Below are 18,652 nucleotides of genomic sequence, written 5' to 3'. Positions count from 1 at the left end.
TTCTTTCCTCTCTCCTTTCCTTCCTCCCTCCTTCCTCCCTCCTTTCCTTAATTCCCTCCTTCCTCTTTCCTTCCTACCTCCTTCCCTTCCTTCTTCCTCCCTCCTTCCTCCCTCCTTCCTCCCTCCTTTCCTTCCTTCCTTCTTCCTCCCTCCTTTCCTTCCTTCCTTGACTCAAGGACAACAGTAGGGTTAAGTGATTATGAAACTTATTGGCGATACATTTTCTGTTGACTAACACATTAATCTAACTGTCATATAGTCAACAGGTCATTTAAAGAAACCCCAGATGTTAAATCAGCCATTTTTAGAGCAACAGATGAGATGAAATACCACTTTTGATGATCTTGATGGCGACGTTAATACTTTTTTTCCAGAGTCCTCGGTAGACATCAGAGAAGTAGCCGCTGCCCAGCTCCTCCAGCAGAGTGAACTCCTCTTTAGGGAGCTCCCAGTCGTCCTCTGTGAAGTTAGGATCTGCTTTGGGCTTTAGCTAATGGAGGAAACAAACAAAAATACACTTTTAGGTATAAAATATATGAATTATCATTAATATGTAGGATTATTATGGGTGTTCAGAAAATCCCAGTAGGTGTTTTAAGAATCATGAAAGAGATTAAAAAGGTATATTATGAGCAATATTTGCATATTTCCCAACTCTAATTTAATTTCACAACCACTGAATAAAATATGTTGTTTATCACAATGATGTAATAAGAAAGAATCGCTGTGTGTTGAAGCCACGTCAATCATAATCAGACTGAACTGACCCTTCACTAAGGCCCAGCTTTTTATGTTTCAAGCTGACTCTTCAAAATAAGAACCTCTGTAAAAAGGGTCTTCAATAAGGACTTGATATACAGTCAAGCCCGAAATTATTCATACCCCTTTTGGACATGCCACTTTTTGTTCAAATGTAAATTAAAGCTGACTGAAATATTTTTTTTTACCACAATGATGCCTTTTGTACATCGTCTTTTTATCTTCTTGGAGACGCCTGTGTCACTTCCGGTCAAAAAACAACTTGCTGGTTGAATAAAAGTAAGTTTAAGTCAAAATTTGCCAGGGGTATGAATAATTTCGGGCTTGACTGTATATGATATTGTGCTAAAAGGCATAATAAGTGGAGGGAATAGCTATCAGGCTCCAGGCAGAGTTGATGATCTTTGTAATAATGCACATTGCCAGACCCTCTTAGTAATATTATAAGTTTGATAAGGAAGAAAGTAAAATAGTCATTCAGAGTTGTGTGTGATGATTCAGCGGTTTGAAACCAAGCTTGAATTTTTGTGATCAAGCATTTTTGGCATTGCCCTGATGAGATACGGTCTTGTTTGTAGAAATCTAGAGGTGTTTTCAGACCTTTTACTTTTTAGTCTGGTTAAATCTAACTCCAGTCGGTGTTCCTCCTTGGTTTGATTTGTTTGGACAGGTCTGAACACAGTAATCACTCTGGTTTGGACCAAAACAACCGTACCACGACCCTTTTAGAAGAGGAACCCTTGTTTTTAGTGGGAACATGATCCGAAGTCCATCTGAGGAACTACTGTACTGTACTTTCCATAGTGTATGAGGAGTCATGTAAATTAATGTTAAACTGAAAGAACTGGCCACTGATTTTCTTTTTTCTTTCTATATATGTGTTTCTCCTCTGATTATCTCTCCTTGTACTGTTAAGAGTTTGAGCTAATCGGCTCCTAAAACCAGATGTGCTTTGCATACTGGGATGGAGAAGTTTGTTTAATAGCTGCTAGCAAATAGCTGAATAATTAGTTGAGGTCCAAACAGGACCAGTGCAACAAAAAACGTTGTATTTGGCCAGAGGATCTTCTTCAGGACCTTCTTACTGTATTTACATTGTTGTGACTGCTGTCTGTCACAGTGAAGCTTGAACGTGAATTGGAAAATTAACCAAATTGTGCTCAAATCTAACAACCATCTGTGGATCTGTGCTACATTTCTGTCAATCATTGTCATTGTGAATTTTCTAGAAGCAGAGTACAGGTTTCTGTCACAGATTCACCTATTTTAAAAAAGATGCATGGAGAAGGGGGAAAAAAGTCTTAAAAGTCATTTTGGCTTCTGGCCTTCATCAGGGAGGGTCATCATAACACACATTACAAACAGCTTTTAAATAAGGTTGTTAAAAAACAGAAAAGGAGCATTCAATAAACGACATGGGTGACACCATATTTGGCCCATAATCCATAAAAATCCAATTGAACGGGTGATACTTAGTAATTTGGTGTCACCCATGTCATTCATTGGATGCTCCCATTGTCTATAATTAGCCTGAAGTCACATGACCACATACTGAACCCATCTAGGTAGATACCACATTGGCTGATACATCACTGGTTATTTTTTTTGGGGGGGTTTGTTTTTACCTTTTTTGACACTTCCTGCTTTTTAAACTGACCCTATTTAAATGCTGTTTGTAATGTGTTTAACTCTTTATTGGGCAAATAATTATATTTGGTAACTTCTGTAAATATCCCAAAATATCCTTCCTTCCTTCCTTCCTTCCTTCCTTCCTTCCTTCCCTTCCTTCCTCCCTGCCTTCTTTCTTCCCTTCCTCTTTTCCTTTCTCCCTCCCGTGTTCCTTATTTCCTCCGTCCTTCCTTCCTTTCCTTCCTTCCATCTGTCCTTCCTTCCATCTGTCCTTCTTCCATCCCTCCTTCTCTCCTCCCTTCCTTCCTTCTTTCCTTCCTCCATCCTTCCTTCCTTCCATCTGTCCTTGCCCCCTCCCTCCTTCTCTCCTCCCTTCCTTCTTTCCTTCCTCCGTCCTTCCTTCCATCTGTTCTTCCTCCCTCCCTCCTTCTCTCCTCCCTTCCTTCTTTCCTTTCTCCATCCCCCTTTCTTCTTCCTTCCTTCCTTCCCTTCCTCCCTCCCTCCTCCTCTCTTTCTTTCCTCCCCCTACCTTCCTTCCTTCCTTTCCTTCCTCCCTCCTTCCTTCCCTTCCTCCCTTTCCTCCCTTCCTCATTCCTTTCCTTCCTCCTTCCTTCCTTCCTTTCAATGAGTGTCCTATAAAGGGTTAATCATGACTCTAATTAAAGCCACGAGCCGAAACACGTTGGTCTAATGATAAAGTTGTGTCGCTGGAGCTTTGACTTTTTTTTTTTTTTTTTTTTTTAGACATTGTGAATTTTTCTAAATCAACTCTACCGCTGTGTTATCTGATTTCTCAAAAGGAAGTCTATGTTCAGTTTTAGTTTCTAGAATACATCATAACAACACATCTAAAAACATAAAGCCATGTCCATAAGTGTATATGAGCGTTTTGGAGGAGGGGGGGCGGGGGGGGGGGGGGGGGTTTGAGGTTGACGCCATCTCTGAATGTCCACACTTCTTCTTTTCATATGACCAAAAGTAAGAGGAACAAACAACAGAAGAAGAAGAAGAAGTAGCTGCACACATAGAAACACACACAGTACAAACGAATCTTACCCTCTTGCAGGGGCTTCCCAGTCTGCCTGCGTTGTTGAGGGCGTTGCCACGGTAATACTCCACCAGGTCGATCAGGGAGCTAAACTCCTGGTTCACCTCCACGTAGAAACGACTCTCGTCCAATTGGAGGACCTTAAAATGCTTCACTCGAGTGTCCGACTTCACTGCAGGAAGAGTCACACATGCACACAAAGTCAGATTTAAGATTTAAAGTCCCGTTCATGTTTTTACACATTAATTATAAATGTGGTTTATTACAACTTGAATTGAAAATCTTGAAACGTGGAGATATTGATGCTGAAGACAAGACCGTAGCCAGGATTTTTCAAATACTGAGGTCAAAAAGACCCCATATTATATACAAGATGGATGTAAATCATGATGTATTAATATAAAAAGCTTTCTTGCTGTGTATTTCTTAGTCATGCTCACTCTTGTGCTCCACTTCTTTCTTATCACTTCCAATTTTGCAACTTAAATCAACTCCTATTTCACTTCTACAACTTCCATGTCTTCCAAATTATATAACTGCAATATATTATTTTTAAGGCTGTCAGCGTTAACGCGTTAATCACGATCAGATTAATCGCAATCCATAAGGCGTTAATTTTTTTAATCGCATTTTAATGTTGCAAGCCTTTTTGTCCCTTCTACTCCCCCGTAGACGGCTCCTCTAGCTGTAGCGCTATGCTTTGAAGTGGCCTCCTGCAGTAAACCTACCGCGCTGATGGAAAGTAAGAGAGCTACTGGACTTTTGAACGGCTTGTTTAACTTTAAAACACTTCCAGACGCTTCAGTTGACAAGTCAAAAGTAAAATGCAACCTGTGTCAAACGGAGTTTAACTACCACCGGAGTACGTGGAGTTTGAGTTAGCACCTCCACGCTAAACACCCAGGTGCAGCCAAGCCAGCCTCAGCTCCAGCAAAGGACCATTTTGGAGTGTGGGAGTCGCAGCAGAGCCGTGATTGATTCCCAGTTAAGACACTCTGGTAAGAAATGCTTTACATTATGGGCTTAAAACTGCCTTCAAATGGAAAATAACAGGATTTTAAACATGCAATTCAAAACGCCATTAATCGTGATTAACTATGGAAATTCTGCGATTAATCTCGATTAAATAAAATGAATCGTTTGACAGCCCTAGAAATTTTCTTTGTTTGTTCTTACAATGTGGAATGGAGCACGGCATGCTGGGAAAGGGAGAAAAGAGCTCATCCAATGAATGAACAGTTTGCAAAATCAGGTCAAGTCCAATCCACAAATGTAGACGATAGTTCAACATCTACTGCAGCAAATATGTTTTCTGGAAGTGAGCTCCATATAACTGCTACTTAATCTTAAATCTCCAGTAATATGCTGACTGTATATTTGTGAATTTGTGATGAATCTGCTGAATCTGTTCGGTAAGGAAACCAGTTAAATTGGAAACCAGTTGGGACATAACATCGGGGTCCGGGGCCGGTGAAACAATTCCCGGTGGATTTCAAGACCTCACTCCACCACTTGGCTATAGCCGACTACTTTCATTTTATCCTGGCAGCAGTATCTGCAAGTTCGTGATGATCCGTTGATGCTATTTTCACTTCACAATGAAACAAAACTTCAAGAAAAAAATAGTGAGGACATGACCTCGGTGTCCTCAACGGTAGCTACGGCCAGTTCAGACCAAGGTTTACCAAACTGATGTGAAAGAGGAAACGATGAGCAGCAAGTGGTTAAATTATTACAGACTGGTTCAACTTTAACCTTCTGTATGTTCTTCTGTCATACACAACCAGTTCTTCTGTTCAGTGAGGGATTATTACTCTTCCTTCTTTCCTTCCTCCCTCTTTTTCTTCCCTCCTTCCTTCCTCCTTTCCTCCTTTCCTTCCTCCCTACTTCCTTCCTCCCTCCTTTCCTTCCTTCTTCCCTCCTTCTCTTTCTTTCCTCCCTCCTTTCCTTCCTTCTTCCTTCTTTCCTTCTTCCCTCCTCTCTCCCTCTCTCCTTTCCTTCTTTCCTTCCTTCCTTCCCTCCCTACTTCCTTCCTCCCTCCTTTTCTTCCTTTTCTTCCCTTAATTCCCTCCTTCTCTCTTTCTTTCCTCCCTCCTTTCTTTCCCTCCTTTCCTTCCTTCTTCCCTTAATTCCCTCCTTCTCTTTCTTTCCTCCCTCCTTTCCTTCCTTCTTCCTTCTTTCCTTCCTCCCTCCTTCCTTCCTCCTTCCCTCCTTCACTCCTTTCCTTCCTTCTTCCTTCCCTCCTTCCTCTCTCCTTTCCTTCCTCCTTCCCTTAATTCCCTCCTTCTCTCTTTCTTTCCTCCCTCCTTTCCTTCCTTCCTTCTTTCCTTCCTACCTCCTTCCTTCCTCCTTCACTCCTTTCCTTCCTTCTTCCTTCCCTCCTTCCTCCCTCCTTTCCTTCCTTCTTCCCTTAATTCCCTCCTTCTCTCTTTCTTTCCTCCCTCCTAAACTTCCTTCCTTCCTTCTTTCCTTCCTCCCTCCTTCCTTCCTCCTTCCCTCCTTCACTCCTTTCCTTCCTTCTTCCTTCCCTCCTTCCTCCCTCCTTTCCTTCCTCCTTCCCTTAATTCCCTCCTTCTCTCTTTCTTTCCTCCCTCCTTTCTTTCCCTCCTTTCCTTCCTTCTTCCCTTAATTCCCTCCTTCTCTCTTTCTTTCCTCCCTCCTTTCCTTCCCTCCTTTCCTTCCTTCCTTCTTTCCTTCCTCCCTCCTTCCTTCCTCCTTCCCTCCTTCACTCCTTTCCTTCCTTCTTCCTTCCCTCCTTCCTCCCTCCTTTCCTTCCTCCTTCCCTTAATTCCCTCCTTCTCTCTTTCTTTCCTCCCTCCTTTCCTTCCTTCCTTCTTTCCTTCCTCCCTCCTTCCTTCCTCCTTCCCTCCTTCACTCCTTTCCTTCCTTCTTCCTTCCCTCCTCTCTCCCTCTCTCCTTTCCTTCCTTCCTTCCTTCCTTCCTTCCTTCTCTCTCTTCCTTCCTCCCTCCCTCTCTCTTTTCCCTCCTTCCTCCCTCCTTTCTTTCTTCCTTCTTTCCTTTCCTCCCTTCTTCTCTCCTTTCTTTCCTTCCTTCCTTCCTTCCTCCCTCCCTCTCTCCTTTCCTTCCTCCCTTCCTTTCTTTCCTCCTTCTTTCCTTCCCTCCTTTTTTCCTCCCTTCCTCCCTTCCTTCCTTCCTTTCCTTTCCTTTCCTCCCTTCCTTCCTTCCTTCCTCTCTTCTTTTCTCCCTCCCTTCCTCCCTCCCTCTCTCTTTTCCTTTCTCCCTCCTTCCTTCCTTACTCCCTTCCTTTCCTCTCTTCCTTCCTCCATCCCCCTTCCTTCCTTCCTCCCTTCCTTCCTCCCTCTCTCCTTTCCTTCCTCCCTTCCTTTCTTTCCTCCCTTCCTCTTTTCCTTTCTCTCTCCTTCCTTCCTTCCTCCCTTCCTTCCTTTCCTTTCCTCCCTTCCTTCTTTCCTTTCCTCCCTTCTTTCCTCCCTCCTTTCTTTCCTTCCTTCCTTTCGTCCTTCCCTCCTTTTTTCCTCCCTTCCTCCCTTCTTTCCTTCCTTCCTTCCTTCCTCCCTTCCTTCTTTCCTTTCCTTTCCTCTCTTCCTCCCTCCTTTTCTTCCTTCCTTCCTCCCTTCCTTCCTTGACTCGAGGACAACAGGAGGGTTAACGTATTACAAGAGATAACTGAATCAGTCATCAGTCTCTTCTATTTTAATCCATCCATCTTTATGCAGCCTTATAAACTACAGTGTGTAGGTGCAGCCCAGTCTCACATGTCTTCTTCTTCTTCTTCTTCTACTACAGTTATTGTGTGTTGGTCTCTGAGTGCTGCCAAAACATACGTGACCTACTCTGAACACTGTACCTGAACAAACTACTAACAGGCTGATTTCACCCAGTCAATCTTATTATGAGACCTGCAGGATGCCTCCTAGTAACCCCTGGGTGTGTTCAGAGCCCACAGTGGGAGTCTGAGCTGTAAGTGGGTTACGTTAATAGGTGTCTGGCAGATTGGAGAGAAATTGAGCAATCATCTCTCCTCCTCCTCCTCCTCTTGGCAGCGTTTCTCACTCTGCTGTTGTTTTCATCAGGTGCATAAAAAGATGGGAAAACATAAATAGTGACATTTTCTGTGGTTACGCTCGTGCCGATGCTCTTTAAAAGGGCATCGGTTTTAAATGTCTTGTGACTGTGACACATACAGGAGGCAAAAGAAAGAGATTTTTTTATTATTAGTATTATCACACTCAGTTTCGAGCATGTACTAACAGCATCTAGGTGAGCAGAAGAGGGAGAAGAACTTTGACATCATTAACATCAACAAGGCAAATTTATGGTTTTAAGGTATCGACCGAAATAAATCAATACCAAGTAGTATCGAAGCATACAATATTACTATTAATGTTGCAAGCCTTTTTGTCCCTTCTACTCCCCCGTAGACGGCTCCTCTAGCTGTAGCGCTATGCTTTGAAGTGGCCTCCTGCAGTAAACCTACCGCGCTGATGGAAAGTAAGAGAGCTACTGGACTTTTGAACGGCTTGTTTAACTTTAAAACACTTCCAGACGCTTCAGTTGACAAGTCAAAAGTAAAATGCAACCTGTGTCAAACGGAGTTTAACTACCACCGGAGTACGTGGAGTTTGAGTTAGCACCTCCACGCTAAACACCCAGGTGCAGCCAAGTGAGCCTCAGCTCCACCAAAGGACCATTTTGGAGTGTGGGAGTCGCAGCAGAGCCGTGATTGATTCCTAGTTAAGACACTCTGGTAAGAAATGCTTTACATTATGGGCTTAAAACTGCCTTCAAATGTCAAATAACAGGATTTTAAACATGCAATTCAAAACGTGATTAATCGCGATTAACTATGGAGATTCTGCGATTAATCTCGATTAAAAAAATTAATCGTTTGACAGCCCTAGAATAAAGTTAACCTTTACTTTGAAGCTCTGTAGTGATTTGCCCCATAACAGTGGTGCAACAGGAAGTTTAGTCTTTACTCAGTGTTGATAAATGTGTAGTTTCTAAGTTCCTTCTTTTTTTATGTATGATGTCATCCAAGATAACAGAAATGCTGCTTGGCTCTAGGGTTTGGTAGAGATGAAGTGTTACCAAATAGTATTGAAACGTCTCCCATCAAACGATACAAAGAGCTAGAAAATATGAATATTTGTATGGACTTGCTCACAACCTGTCTGGTGGTGGTGAAGTCGTTTTTTCTACGTTTCCACTAGGGATAGTACCTGGGGTACCGGGTCCTTTATTAGTTTGTTACTAAATGTGATGTCATCAGACTGCTGGCCACTGATTGGTCAGAGAGTCACTGGAAGAGTCATGGAGGAAGGAAGGAAGGAAGGACAGAAGGAAGGAAGGAAGGAAGGAAGGAAAGAAGGAAAGAAAAAAAGACAGCAGGAAACTGGGCCGTATTGGACTCCCCGGGTATTGCTAGAACTGTATAATGGAAAAGCTCTGTTAGTTAGCAGTTCAGCAGCCCAGATACTACACTCCTGTTACACCTGACTCTGTTTGGATCGGTGCTGGTTTGCAGTTTTTTCAACGATACTCTCTCTCTCTCTCTCTCTCTCTCTCTCTCTCTCTCTCTCTCTTTTTCTCTCTCTCTCTCTTTTTCTCTCTCTCTCTTTTTCTCTCTCTCTGTCTCTCTCTCTCTCTCTCTCTCTCTCTCTCTCTCTCTCACTCTCTGTCTCTCTCTCTCTCTCTCTTTCTTTCTCTCTCTCTCTCTCTCTCTCTCTCTCTTTGTGTCATTAGCCTCAAGCGGCCTCATAAACTGACACTCTTTCTATCTGTCTCTCTATCTCTCTGTCTCCCTCTCTCCCTCTCTCTCTCTCTCTCTCTCTCTCTCTCTCTCTCTCTCTCTCTCTTTGTGTCAGTAGCCTCAAGCGGCCTCATAAACTGACACTCTTTCTATCTGTCTCTCTCTCTCTCCATCTCCCTCTCTCTCTCTCTCCATCTCCCTCTCTCTCTCTCTCTCTCTCTCCATCTCCCTCTCTCTCTCCTCTCTCTCTCTCCATCTCCCTCTCTCTCTCTCTCTCTCTCCATCTCCCTCTCTCTCTCTCTCTCTCTCTCTGTGTGTCTCCCTCTCTCTCTTTGTGTCATTAGCCTCAAGCAGCCTTATAAACTGACACTGAGCTACAAACAGACGCAGCGGTGTCAGCAGGAGTGTTTCTGTGTGTTCTCTCTCTCTCTCTCTCTCTCTCTCTCTCTCTCTCTCTCCTCTCTCTCTCTCTCTCTCTCTCTCTCTCTCTCTCTCTCTCTCTCTCTCTCTCTCCCTCTCCCTCTCCCTCTCTCTCTCTCTCTCTCTGTGTTTGTGTTGAGCTCAACCTCTGACTGAACTCAGAGCTCACCAGAAAGCCGGGCTTACCCCTAAACATTGATGATTCAGCAGCCAAGAAATCCCTTAGTCGACCTTTCTTCTTATTCAAATCACTGCGTCATCGTATACAGAGAGAAGCAGGGAGGCAGCCTGAATGTCAATATGTTCAGCTCTTTCTTTTTATTTCCTTTCCTTTTTCCTCTCATCTCTACGTTTCCCTGAAGCAAATTTTAAAAAATGGGATGCAACTAACATTTAACATTTTCAACTCTTCTTCAGGCAACTCTTTGACTTTATATGTGATCCTGCATCCTTTTTAAAATTCACTTCATATTCTGTCTGGGCAATAAATTGATATTATACAGATATCATGATACTTTATAGATATCGTCATCTACCTTTATCCACTTAGTCATTATATCCACATTACTGATGATTATTTATCAAGAATCTCAATAGTCATCTCTACAACATTGTCAAAATATCAATATCGAGGTATTTGGTCAAAAATATTGTGATATTTGATTCTGCCCATATCGCCCAGGTCTAATGTGGAATATTTAAGACTCTATATATTGGATATAATAATATAGTGGATATATTTACACACTCACACTCAGCATAAAGTGGTGGAGGGTAAATGTGGAGCACTGTAAAGTAAATAGGGAGTAATTACGGACACAGCCAGAGAGTAAAAAGCAACTTAAGACAAGTAGCACTGATTAAAAAATTAAGTTACCAGCTAGGCATGGGATGATAACCGTGTTCAAGGTATACCGCGATAAGAAAAAGCCACGATAACCGAAACCATCAAATGTTCTGTCATACTGTTCCTAAGGTATGAGCTTAGTCTGGTCAAAGACAGGAAGTGCTGGTCAGAAATCCCTCAGGTGGTGCAGCTGCAGCGTAGAGTATCACGACCCCTCACACTGTGATATTTTTGCTTATGGTTATCATACCACCAGAATCTCATACCGGTCCATGCCTACTACCAGCACCGATCCAAGTACCCTTAAAGTGAAACCCATAGCAACTGTCCCTCTCCGTCTTCTACTAAAAACATCCTGAACTGAAGTGAAACTCTCTCTTCCCTCTCCTTTAACCCACTGACCCTGTACCACTCTCTTTCTTTCCATCCGTCACCCCTTCCTCTTTTCTCATCTTGCCTGATAGGACGTATCCGACGTCGTTCTTCTCGCTGCAGCGGATGAGGAAAGCTCCTTGTTCATTCTCTGGAGTCATCAGGTGGTTCTGAGCCTCAAAGCGGTTCATAGTCCCGAAGTACCATCTGGATCAAGACAGAAAGACAGGAAGTGATTATTATGAAGTGGTTGTAGAGTTTCAGACTTAAAAACTGTAGCTTTAGATCAGGGGTGTCCAACATGCAGCCCGTGGGCCAGAACTGGCCCGCCGAGGGGTCCAATCCGGCCCACTTTCCTTCCTGTCTTCTTTTCCTTCTATCTTTCCATCCACCCTTCCATCTGTCCTTACTTTCGTTCCTTCCTTCCTTTCTTTCATCTTTCCTTACTGTCTTTTCTCCTCTTCCTTCCATCTTTCCTTCCTTCCTCCGATCCTCTCTTCCCTTCCTTCCTTCCATCTGTCTTTCCTCCCTTCCTTCCTTCAATCTTTCCTTCATTCCTTCCTTCCTTTCTTTCATCTGTCCTTACTGTCTTCTCTCCTCTTCCTTCCATCCTTGCATCTTTCCTCCTTCCTCCCTCCCTCGATCCACCCTTTCTTCCTTCCATCTGTCCTTTCTTTCGTTCGTTCCTTCCTTCCTTTCTTTCATCTTTCCTTACTGTCTTCTCTCCTCTTCCCTCCATCTTTCCTTCCTTCCTCCGATCCTCTCTTCCTTCCTTCCTTCCTTCCTTCCTTCCATCTGTCTTTCACTCCTCCCTTCCTTCAATCTTTCCTTCATTCCTTCCTTCCTTTCTTTCATCTGTCCTTACTGTCTTCTCTCCTCTTCCTTCCATCCTTGCATCTTTCCTCCTTCCTCCCTCCCTCGATCCTCCCTTTCTTCCTTCCATCTTTTCATCCTGTCTTCTCTTCCTTCCTTCCTTCCTTCCTTCCTTCCTTCCTTCCTTCCTTCCTTCCATCTTTTTAATGATCCGGCCCACTTTCCTTCCTGTGTTCTTTTCCTTCTATCTTTCCATCCACCCTTTCTTCCTTCCATCTGTCCTTACTTTCGTTCCTTCCTTCCTTTCTTTCATCTTTCCTTACTGTCTTCTCTCCTCTTCCTTCCATCTTTCCTTCCTTCCTCCGATCCTCTCTTCCTTCCTTCCTTCCTTCCATCTGTCTTTCACTCCTCCCTTACTTCCATCTGTCCTTCATTCCTTCCTTCCTTTCTTTCATCTGTCCTTACTGTCTTCTCTCCTCTTCCATCCTTGCATCTTTCCTCCTTCCTCCCTCCCTCGATCCACCCTTTCTTCCTTCCATCTGTCCTTTCTTTCGTTCGTTCGTTTGTTCCTTTCTTTCATCTTTCCTTACTGTCTTCTCTCCTCTTCCCTCCATCTTTCCTTCCTTCCTCTGATCCTCTCTTCCTTCCTTCCTTCCTTCCATCTTTCTTTCACTCCTTCCTTCCTTCAATCTTTCCTTCATTCCTTCCTTCCTTTCTTTCATCTGTCCTTACTGTCTTCTCTCCTCTTCCTTCCATCCTTGCATCTTTCCTCCTTCCTCCCTCCCTCGATCCTCCCTTTCTTCCTTCCATCTTTTCATCCTGTCTTCCCTTCCTTCCTTCCTTCCTTCCTTCCTTTCTTCCTTCCTTTCTTCCTTCCTTCCTTCCTTCCATCTTTTTAATGATCCGGCCCATGTGAGATTAAATTGGGCTGTATGTGGCCCTTGAATGAACATGAGTTTGACACCTCTGATTTAGAATAATGGAAGAATGACACAAAGATCAAAGAAGATAAATGAATTTGTGATGCAGTGTTGTATTTCTATATCACATTTCCAAACTGAGGTTACAAGATGCTTCTCATAATACATAATAATATACACCCCAGTTAAAGGATAATTACCGGCTTTCACAACCTGGACAGCAAATCATCATAATTAAAAGATCACGTTTATATTAGTTGGCTTAGAAACGGCTTCAAAGATTAAAACCAGCGATCACATTTTCACTCTCTGGAGAGCAGTTCTGTGTGTGTGTACGGCAAACACCACTGAACAGTGCAACTCAATTTAAAAGTCAGATTGCTCTCAGGTTGGACGCTGGAAATAGGACGGAGCAAAAACTGTGGAAACCCCCCCCCCCACAAAGAAAATGTTTAGTTGTGCTGCTACTACAGTAATTACGGTAGCCTCAAGGAACTCGTTCTGATTTGATTGGGCTGCCGTAATTACCGTATTAACAGTGCAACTTAATTTAAAAGTCAGTTTGCTCTCAGGTTGGACGCTGGAAATAGGACGGAGCAAAAACTGTGGAAATCCCCCCCCCCCCCCACCCCCACACGCGTCGCCTACTTCGCTCTCTCTAGGTCAAACAAGCTTCCTCTGTTACCGTGGTTACAAGCCTGCTGGTGCACGGCAGGTTCCTCTGTGTGAAGGCACGGCAGCAGAGAGTAAAGGGGCGGGACCTCGAAGGTGTACTCATTCAAATCTTCTGGCTAAGTTTTTTCTACATACTGCACCTTTTAATAGTTTTTCAAAATAAGAGTCTAAATCTTTTCAATCAATGAAACTTTGCAGCAGCTGTTGACTCTGTGAGACTCTGACCGCGTTATTACACACTTCCCATTCTGCTGAAGCAATAAACGAGAGACAGAGAGACAAAAGGAGAAGTGGTGAGGCTGGCAGGGTTTGAGACACTCGGACGTAACACCGACGTTATGAAAGCTGTTACTGAACGTTTCTCACTGCGGCGTTGCTACGGAAACCATCCGTCTACAGTCCTGGTCCAGGGTTTGGATGTGAGCACGTGTTTCCTATAGGTGATTTATGGTCTCTACTCCCCCCACCTTCCTCCCTTCCTTCTTTCCTTTGTCCTTCTTTCCTCCCTCCCTCCCTCCCTCCTTCCTTCCTTCCTTCCTTCCTTCCTTCCTTTCTTTCTTTCCTTTCCTTTCTCCCTCCCTCCTTCTTTCCTTTCATCCTCTCTGCTTCCTTCTTTCCTCCCTCCCTCCTTCCTTCTTCCCTCCCCCCAAGAAGGAAGGAAAGAAGGAAGGGAGGACCCTTTCTCCCTACCTTCCTTCCCTCTCTCCTTTCTCCCTTCCCTCCTTCCCTCCTTCCTTTCTCGCTTCCTTCCTTCCTCCCTACTTTCCTTCCTTCTTCCTTCCTTCTTTCCTCCCCCCACCTTCCTCCCTTCCTTCTTTCCTTTGTCCTTCTTTCCTTTCTCCCACCCTCCTTCATTCTTTCCTCCCCCCACCTTCCTCCCTTCCTCCTTTTCTTTGTCCTTCTTTCCTTTTTCCCTCCCTCCTTCCTTCCTCCTTTTCTTTGTCCTTCTTTCCTTTTTCCCTCCCTCCTTCCTTCTTTCCTCCCCCCACCTTCCTCCCCCCCCCTTTCCTTCCTTCTTCCTCCCTCCTTTCTACCTTCCTTCCTCCTTCCCTCCCTCCTTTCTCCCTTCCTTCCTTCCTTCCTCCCTCCCTCCTTTCCTTCCTTCTTCCTCCCTCCTTTCTCCCTTCCTTCCTCCTTCCCTCCCTCCTTCCTCCCTTCCTTCCATCTTCCCTTCCTCCTTCCTCCTTCCCCCTTCCCTTCCTTCCCTGACAAAGTGTGTATCAGGGTTATCAGAGTTGTTTATTTAAGCTAATGTTGTAATTTGATGCAACATTACAACAGTTGAGTTTACACAAATACGAGTTGAACCAGTGCACTTCCTGTGAAATGTGGATGATCATAAAAACCGGACTGATCACATTAGAGTGAAACTGCACATTTTCCTCCTGTTTGATCTCATAATACTGAATCACTGCTACTCTGTTACTGTGCTGTGTCAAATCACTGCATGAAGCATGAGTATGATCAAATGAGCTCATACATACAGTTCACTTATGTCGGTTTTAACCCTTAAACAGACAACGTGCACCAGGAGATACAGACTCTTTAACCTTCCTGTTGTCCTCCCGGGTCCTTCCTCTGTCCTTCCTTCCTTCCTTCCTTCCTTCCTTAGATCTAAGTTCAGCTGTTAGGGTAAATGTTCCCTCCTTCTGTCCTTCCTTCCTTCCTTCCTCTGTCCTTCCTTCCTTCCTTCCTTCCTTCCTCCATCTGTCTGTCCTTCCTTCCTTCCTTCCTTAGATCTAAGTTCAGCTGTTAGGGTAAATGTTCCTTCCTTCTGTCCTTTCTTCCTTCCTTCATCTGTCCTTCCTTTCTTCCTTCCTTCATCTGTCCTTCCTTTCTTCCTTCCTTCCTTCCTCTGATCTTCCTTCCTTCCTTCCTTCCTTCCTTCCTTCATCTGTCCTTCCTTCCCTCCTTCCTTCCTTCCTTCCTTCCTCTGTCCTTCCTTCCTTCCTTCTTTCCTTCCTTCCTTCATCTGTCCTTCCTTCCCTCCTTCCTTCCCTCCTTCCTTCCCTCCTTCCTTCCTTCCTTCTTCAGATCTAAGTTCAGCTGTTAGGGTAAATGTTGCTTCCTTCTATCCTTTCTTCCTTCCTTCATCTGTCCTTCCTTTCTTCCTTCCTTCATCTGTCCTTCCTTTCTTTCTTCCTTCCCTTCCTCCCTCCTTTCCTTCCTTCCTCCCTCCTTTCCTTTCTTCTTCCTCCCTCCTTCCTTTCCTTCCTCCCTCCTCCCTCCTTTCCTTCCTACCTTCCTTCCTTCCTTCCTTCTTCCCTCCTTTCCTTCCTTCCTTCCTTCCTTCCTTACTTCAGGTGCAAATGACATAACTAGTAAGGGTTAAGGGTTAAACACTGCTGTGAAACATTGGTTGAGGTAGAAGTTGGTTGAGCTGTAAGTTATTTAAAATGCTGAGCTAAGACTGTCTTTAAAATATCTGTTTTATGACATTAGACAGTATAAAGGTTCAAGTCCAACCTACTCTACATCTACAGTACAGCTGCTCCAACACTGACCTGGATAAGAAATGTGCTTATGTGTGTCAGTGTGTGTGTGTGTGTGTGTGTGTGTGTGTGTGTGTGCTTGTGTGTGTGTGTGTGTGCGTGCTATAATAAATCGTATAGATAAGCATTTCCCAGATCTGATTTATGTAGCTGGAGTTACGGGAAACAAGAGATTAAAGCAAAGCACGTGTGTATGACAAACACACTGTAGTGAATCATACACTTTATAAAGTCCACACATAAATACAAGGATTTAAAAGACTGAAAAATGCTAATTATTCCAAGTTAATATATTCAAATGAGTCAAAAAACCCGCGAAAATGAAAAGCTGGAGGTGAATTTTAACTTAACATGAATCACTTATTAATAGATTGATGAATAGACATTAACTGAAGCTGTCTCCTTCACTTATAAACACCTCGTTTAATGACACTTCCTCTAATTACCATCAGTGAAGCCCCTCTAATTCACTGTTATATGCTTAATGAATCATTTAAAGCCTCTTAATTAAATATTCATTTGACGGTTGATTGCATGAACTAATCAAAGCAGTGAGAAGGTCAGGAGGAGTTAAGTGAAGCTAACATGTTTAAGTGATGACTTTATTCCTGTATTTATATTTATAATTAAAATAATAAAGCACTCACGGCTCCATCTCCAGAGACTCAGCCCTCACCAGGTAGTTACTTGGCACTATCCCGCTCCCCAGCACGCGCCCGTTCTTGTCGATCTTCCGCGCGCTCCACCAGCCTCCATTGCGGGTGATCACACTGAACAGTTCCCCCTCCTGGAAAGACATTTCCTCCGGAGTCCTGGAGTCAAAGGGCCAGAGCGCCGTGAAGATGGCCGACCCCCCCTGCGGAGACGACGGCGCGGAGCTCGCTGATATCCGCTCAGACTTATCATCCACTTCACCTCCACCTCCACCTCCTTCACCTCCTCCTCCTCCTCCTCCATCAGCATTTTCAGGAGGCTTTTTATCTTTGAAAATCCTTTGCCATAGCGTTTCCAGACATGGGCAAGCTTTACGCAGACACTCACCCATAGATGACCATGGACGGTCTCCTCGGTTCAGCCTGTTGAGCTCCTCCGACTTTACACCTGTTGGATAGGTGTGTGCGCGCGCGTATGTGTGTGTGCGTGCAGGAATCTCCGGAATGTCCTGCAGAGAAGAAGAAGAAGAAGCAGCCGTGCACAGTGTTAGTCCTGCTCAGTGTCACAGCTCTCAGACTACTGACTATACTTCCTCATACCGGCTGTGTTATTATTACTCTAAAACAACTCCGCCTATAATCTCACTGATGCGTCATAAATGTCATAAATGTCACAACTGTGCGTTTCTGCCACCGCAACACATTGTTCAAACATGGAGAAAGGAAGGTGGGAAGATAGGTAGATATTTAAAGGCCCAGTCCACTCAAAAACACATGCAGGTAAACTTTTATTAAAGGAGGAGTAGGTAGATGTTATATTAAGGATTTTTTAATAAGGCACCTGAACTTATTTTTTATTTTTATTGTGGCAAAATCAATCATTTATTATAAGAAGAGTGTTTTATTTTCTAATTGATTTTCTTATTTTATTTTTTAAGCCATGTTGTGTATTTTATTGCTTTAAATGTAAAACAATTTGAACCGATGTGAAGTTGGTTTGATATTGGATATTCGGATATTCGACAGATATTCAAAATAAGGAACTGTGTCTTTTTTTTCAATACCTACCAAGCCATGTGACCTAGTGACTCCAAACCAATGCAGAATAGTTCTCCTATGTAGTACCAATCACACACACCTTTTTTTTACACCCATTGTATGCACACTCTATTTTAACCTGCATTGTGGATTATGAACCCTGGAGCGTGTTTTACACTGAAGGCCTATTTAGACTTATGCCTATAGTTAGAGTTATAGCCAACTTATATGAAACCATTGATTTTTATTATGATCTGTCACCCCCCTTTGATGATAATGATGATAAGATGCTATTGTACATTGTGTGTAATAGTGGTAGTGCAAAATAAAAAAAGTAAACAGTATAGGGATATAATCAGTGCAAAGCTGTCACTGTTGTTAAATAGAATTTATTGAGAAGTATGGACTAGCTCCATGCCAACTACAGCTCTGTTTACCAGCCTGTCAAGTCACCCAACATCCCTCTTCTTTATGCTACCTCCCCAGCAAAATTCAGCATAGGAAAGGACACTGGCAAGATTATTAGTACCACATAGCAGAACAGTTCTCCATTGGTTTGGGGTGTTTGGGTTCCATAACATGGAAGCTATTGAGAAAAAAACAGTTTCCATAAGAAGTGAATGGGATTCTTAAAAAAAAATAGAGGATGCAAATTATTATTTCATATTGAGGTGTGTGTGATTGGTACTACATAGGAGAACTATTCTGCATTGGTTTGGAGTCACTAGGTCACATGGTTTTGGTAGGTATTGAAAAAAAAGACACAGTTCCTTATTTTGAATATCTGTCGAATATCCGAATATCCAATATCAAACCAACTTCACATCGGTACAATTTGAGCTGCATTTTATGTATGAAAGGTGCTTTCTTCTTCTTCTTCTCCTTCTCTTTCTTCTTCTTTTCTTCTTCTTCTTCTTCTTCCTTTTATTCGTGCAGTAGAAAGCAGATCAAAGTCCGAGTTCACTTAAACTTTTATTACCCTGAAGGAGGAGTAAATGTTATTTTAAGGATTTTTTAACAAGGCACCTCAACTTTTTTTAAATTTAATTTTATTGTGGCCAAACCAATCTGTTATTCTAAACTTAAATATTAAGGTATTTGTATTTGAGTATTATAATTTTATGCTATACTTCAGAGGGAAATCCTACGTTTGTCTCACAGCTTTAGTTTCCAGCTACTTTTATGATCAATATTTTAAACATAAAACCTTTAATCACCTATAAAACTGTGTCTTTATAGATTAGAGTAGCCAACA

The 18,652-nt window shown here is 43.1% G+C and overlaps 1 protein-coding gene across 1 annotated transcript; it reads right to left on the bottom strand.

Moving 5' to 3' along the window:
* Positions 1 to 304: 304 nt before the first annotated feature.
* Positions 305 to 16,751, bottom strand: LOC128357725 (protein-tyrosine kinase 6-like). The gene is made up of 5 exons (XM_053318095.1): positions 16,748 to 16,751; positions 16,354 to 16,588; positions 10,892 to 11,013; positions 3,445 to 3,608; positions 305 to 490 (listed from the first exon to the last, which is right to left on the bottom strand). The coding sequence occupies exons 1-5, from the start codon at positions 16,749 to 16,751 to the stop codon at positions 305 to 307; spliced, it is 711 nt and encodes a 236-aa protein (XP_053174070.1).
* Positions 16,752 to 18,652: the final 1,901 nt, after the last annotated feature.

This window comes from Scomber japonicus, chromosome 4 (genome assembly GCF_027409825.1).
Source record: "Scomber japonicus isolate fScoJap1 chromosome 4, fScoJap1.pri, whole genome shotgun sequence".
In the NCBI taxonomy this organism is placed as follows: domain Eukaryota; kingdom Metazoa; phylum Chordata; class Actinopteri; order Scombriformes; family Scombridae; genus Scomber; species Scomber japonicus.
The sequence above is the reverse complement of the archived record's forward strand: the minus strand, read 5'-3'. Positions and strand labels throughout refer to the sequence as shown.

What these genes read in the sequence shown, in the direction of transcription:
- LOC128357725 (XM_053318095.1), bottom strand. An exon ending in CGTCGGATACGTCCTATCAG is followed by an intron (nt 3,609 to 10,891) that starts GCAAGATGAGAA and finishes CTCTTCCTGCAG; the next exon opens with TGAAGTCGGACACTCGAGTG. An exon ending in TGGGAAGCCCCTGCAAGAGG is followed by an intron (nt 491 to 3,444) that starts GTAAGATTCGTT and finishes TTCCTCCATTAG; the next exon opens with CTAAAGCCCAAAGCAGATCC.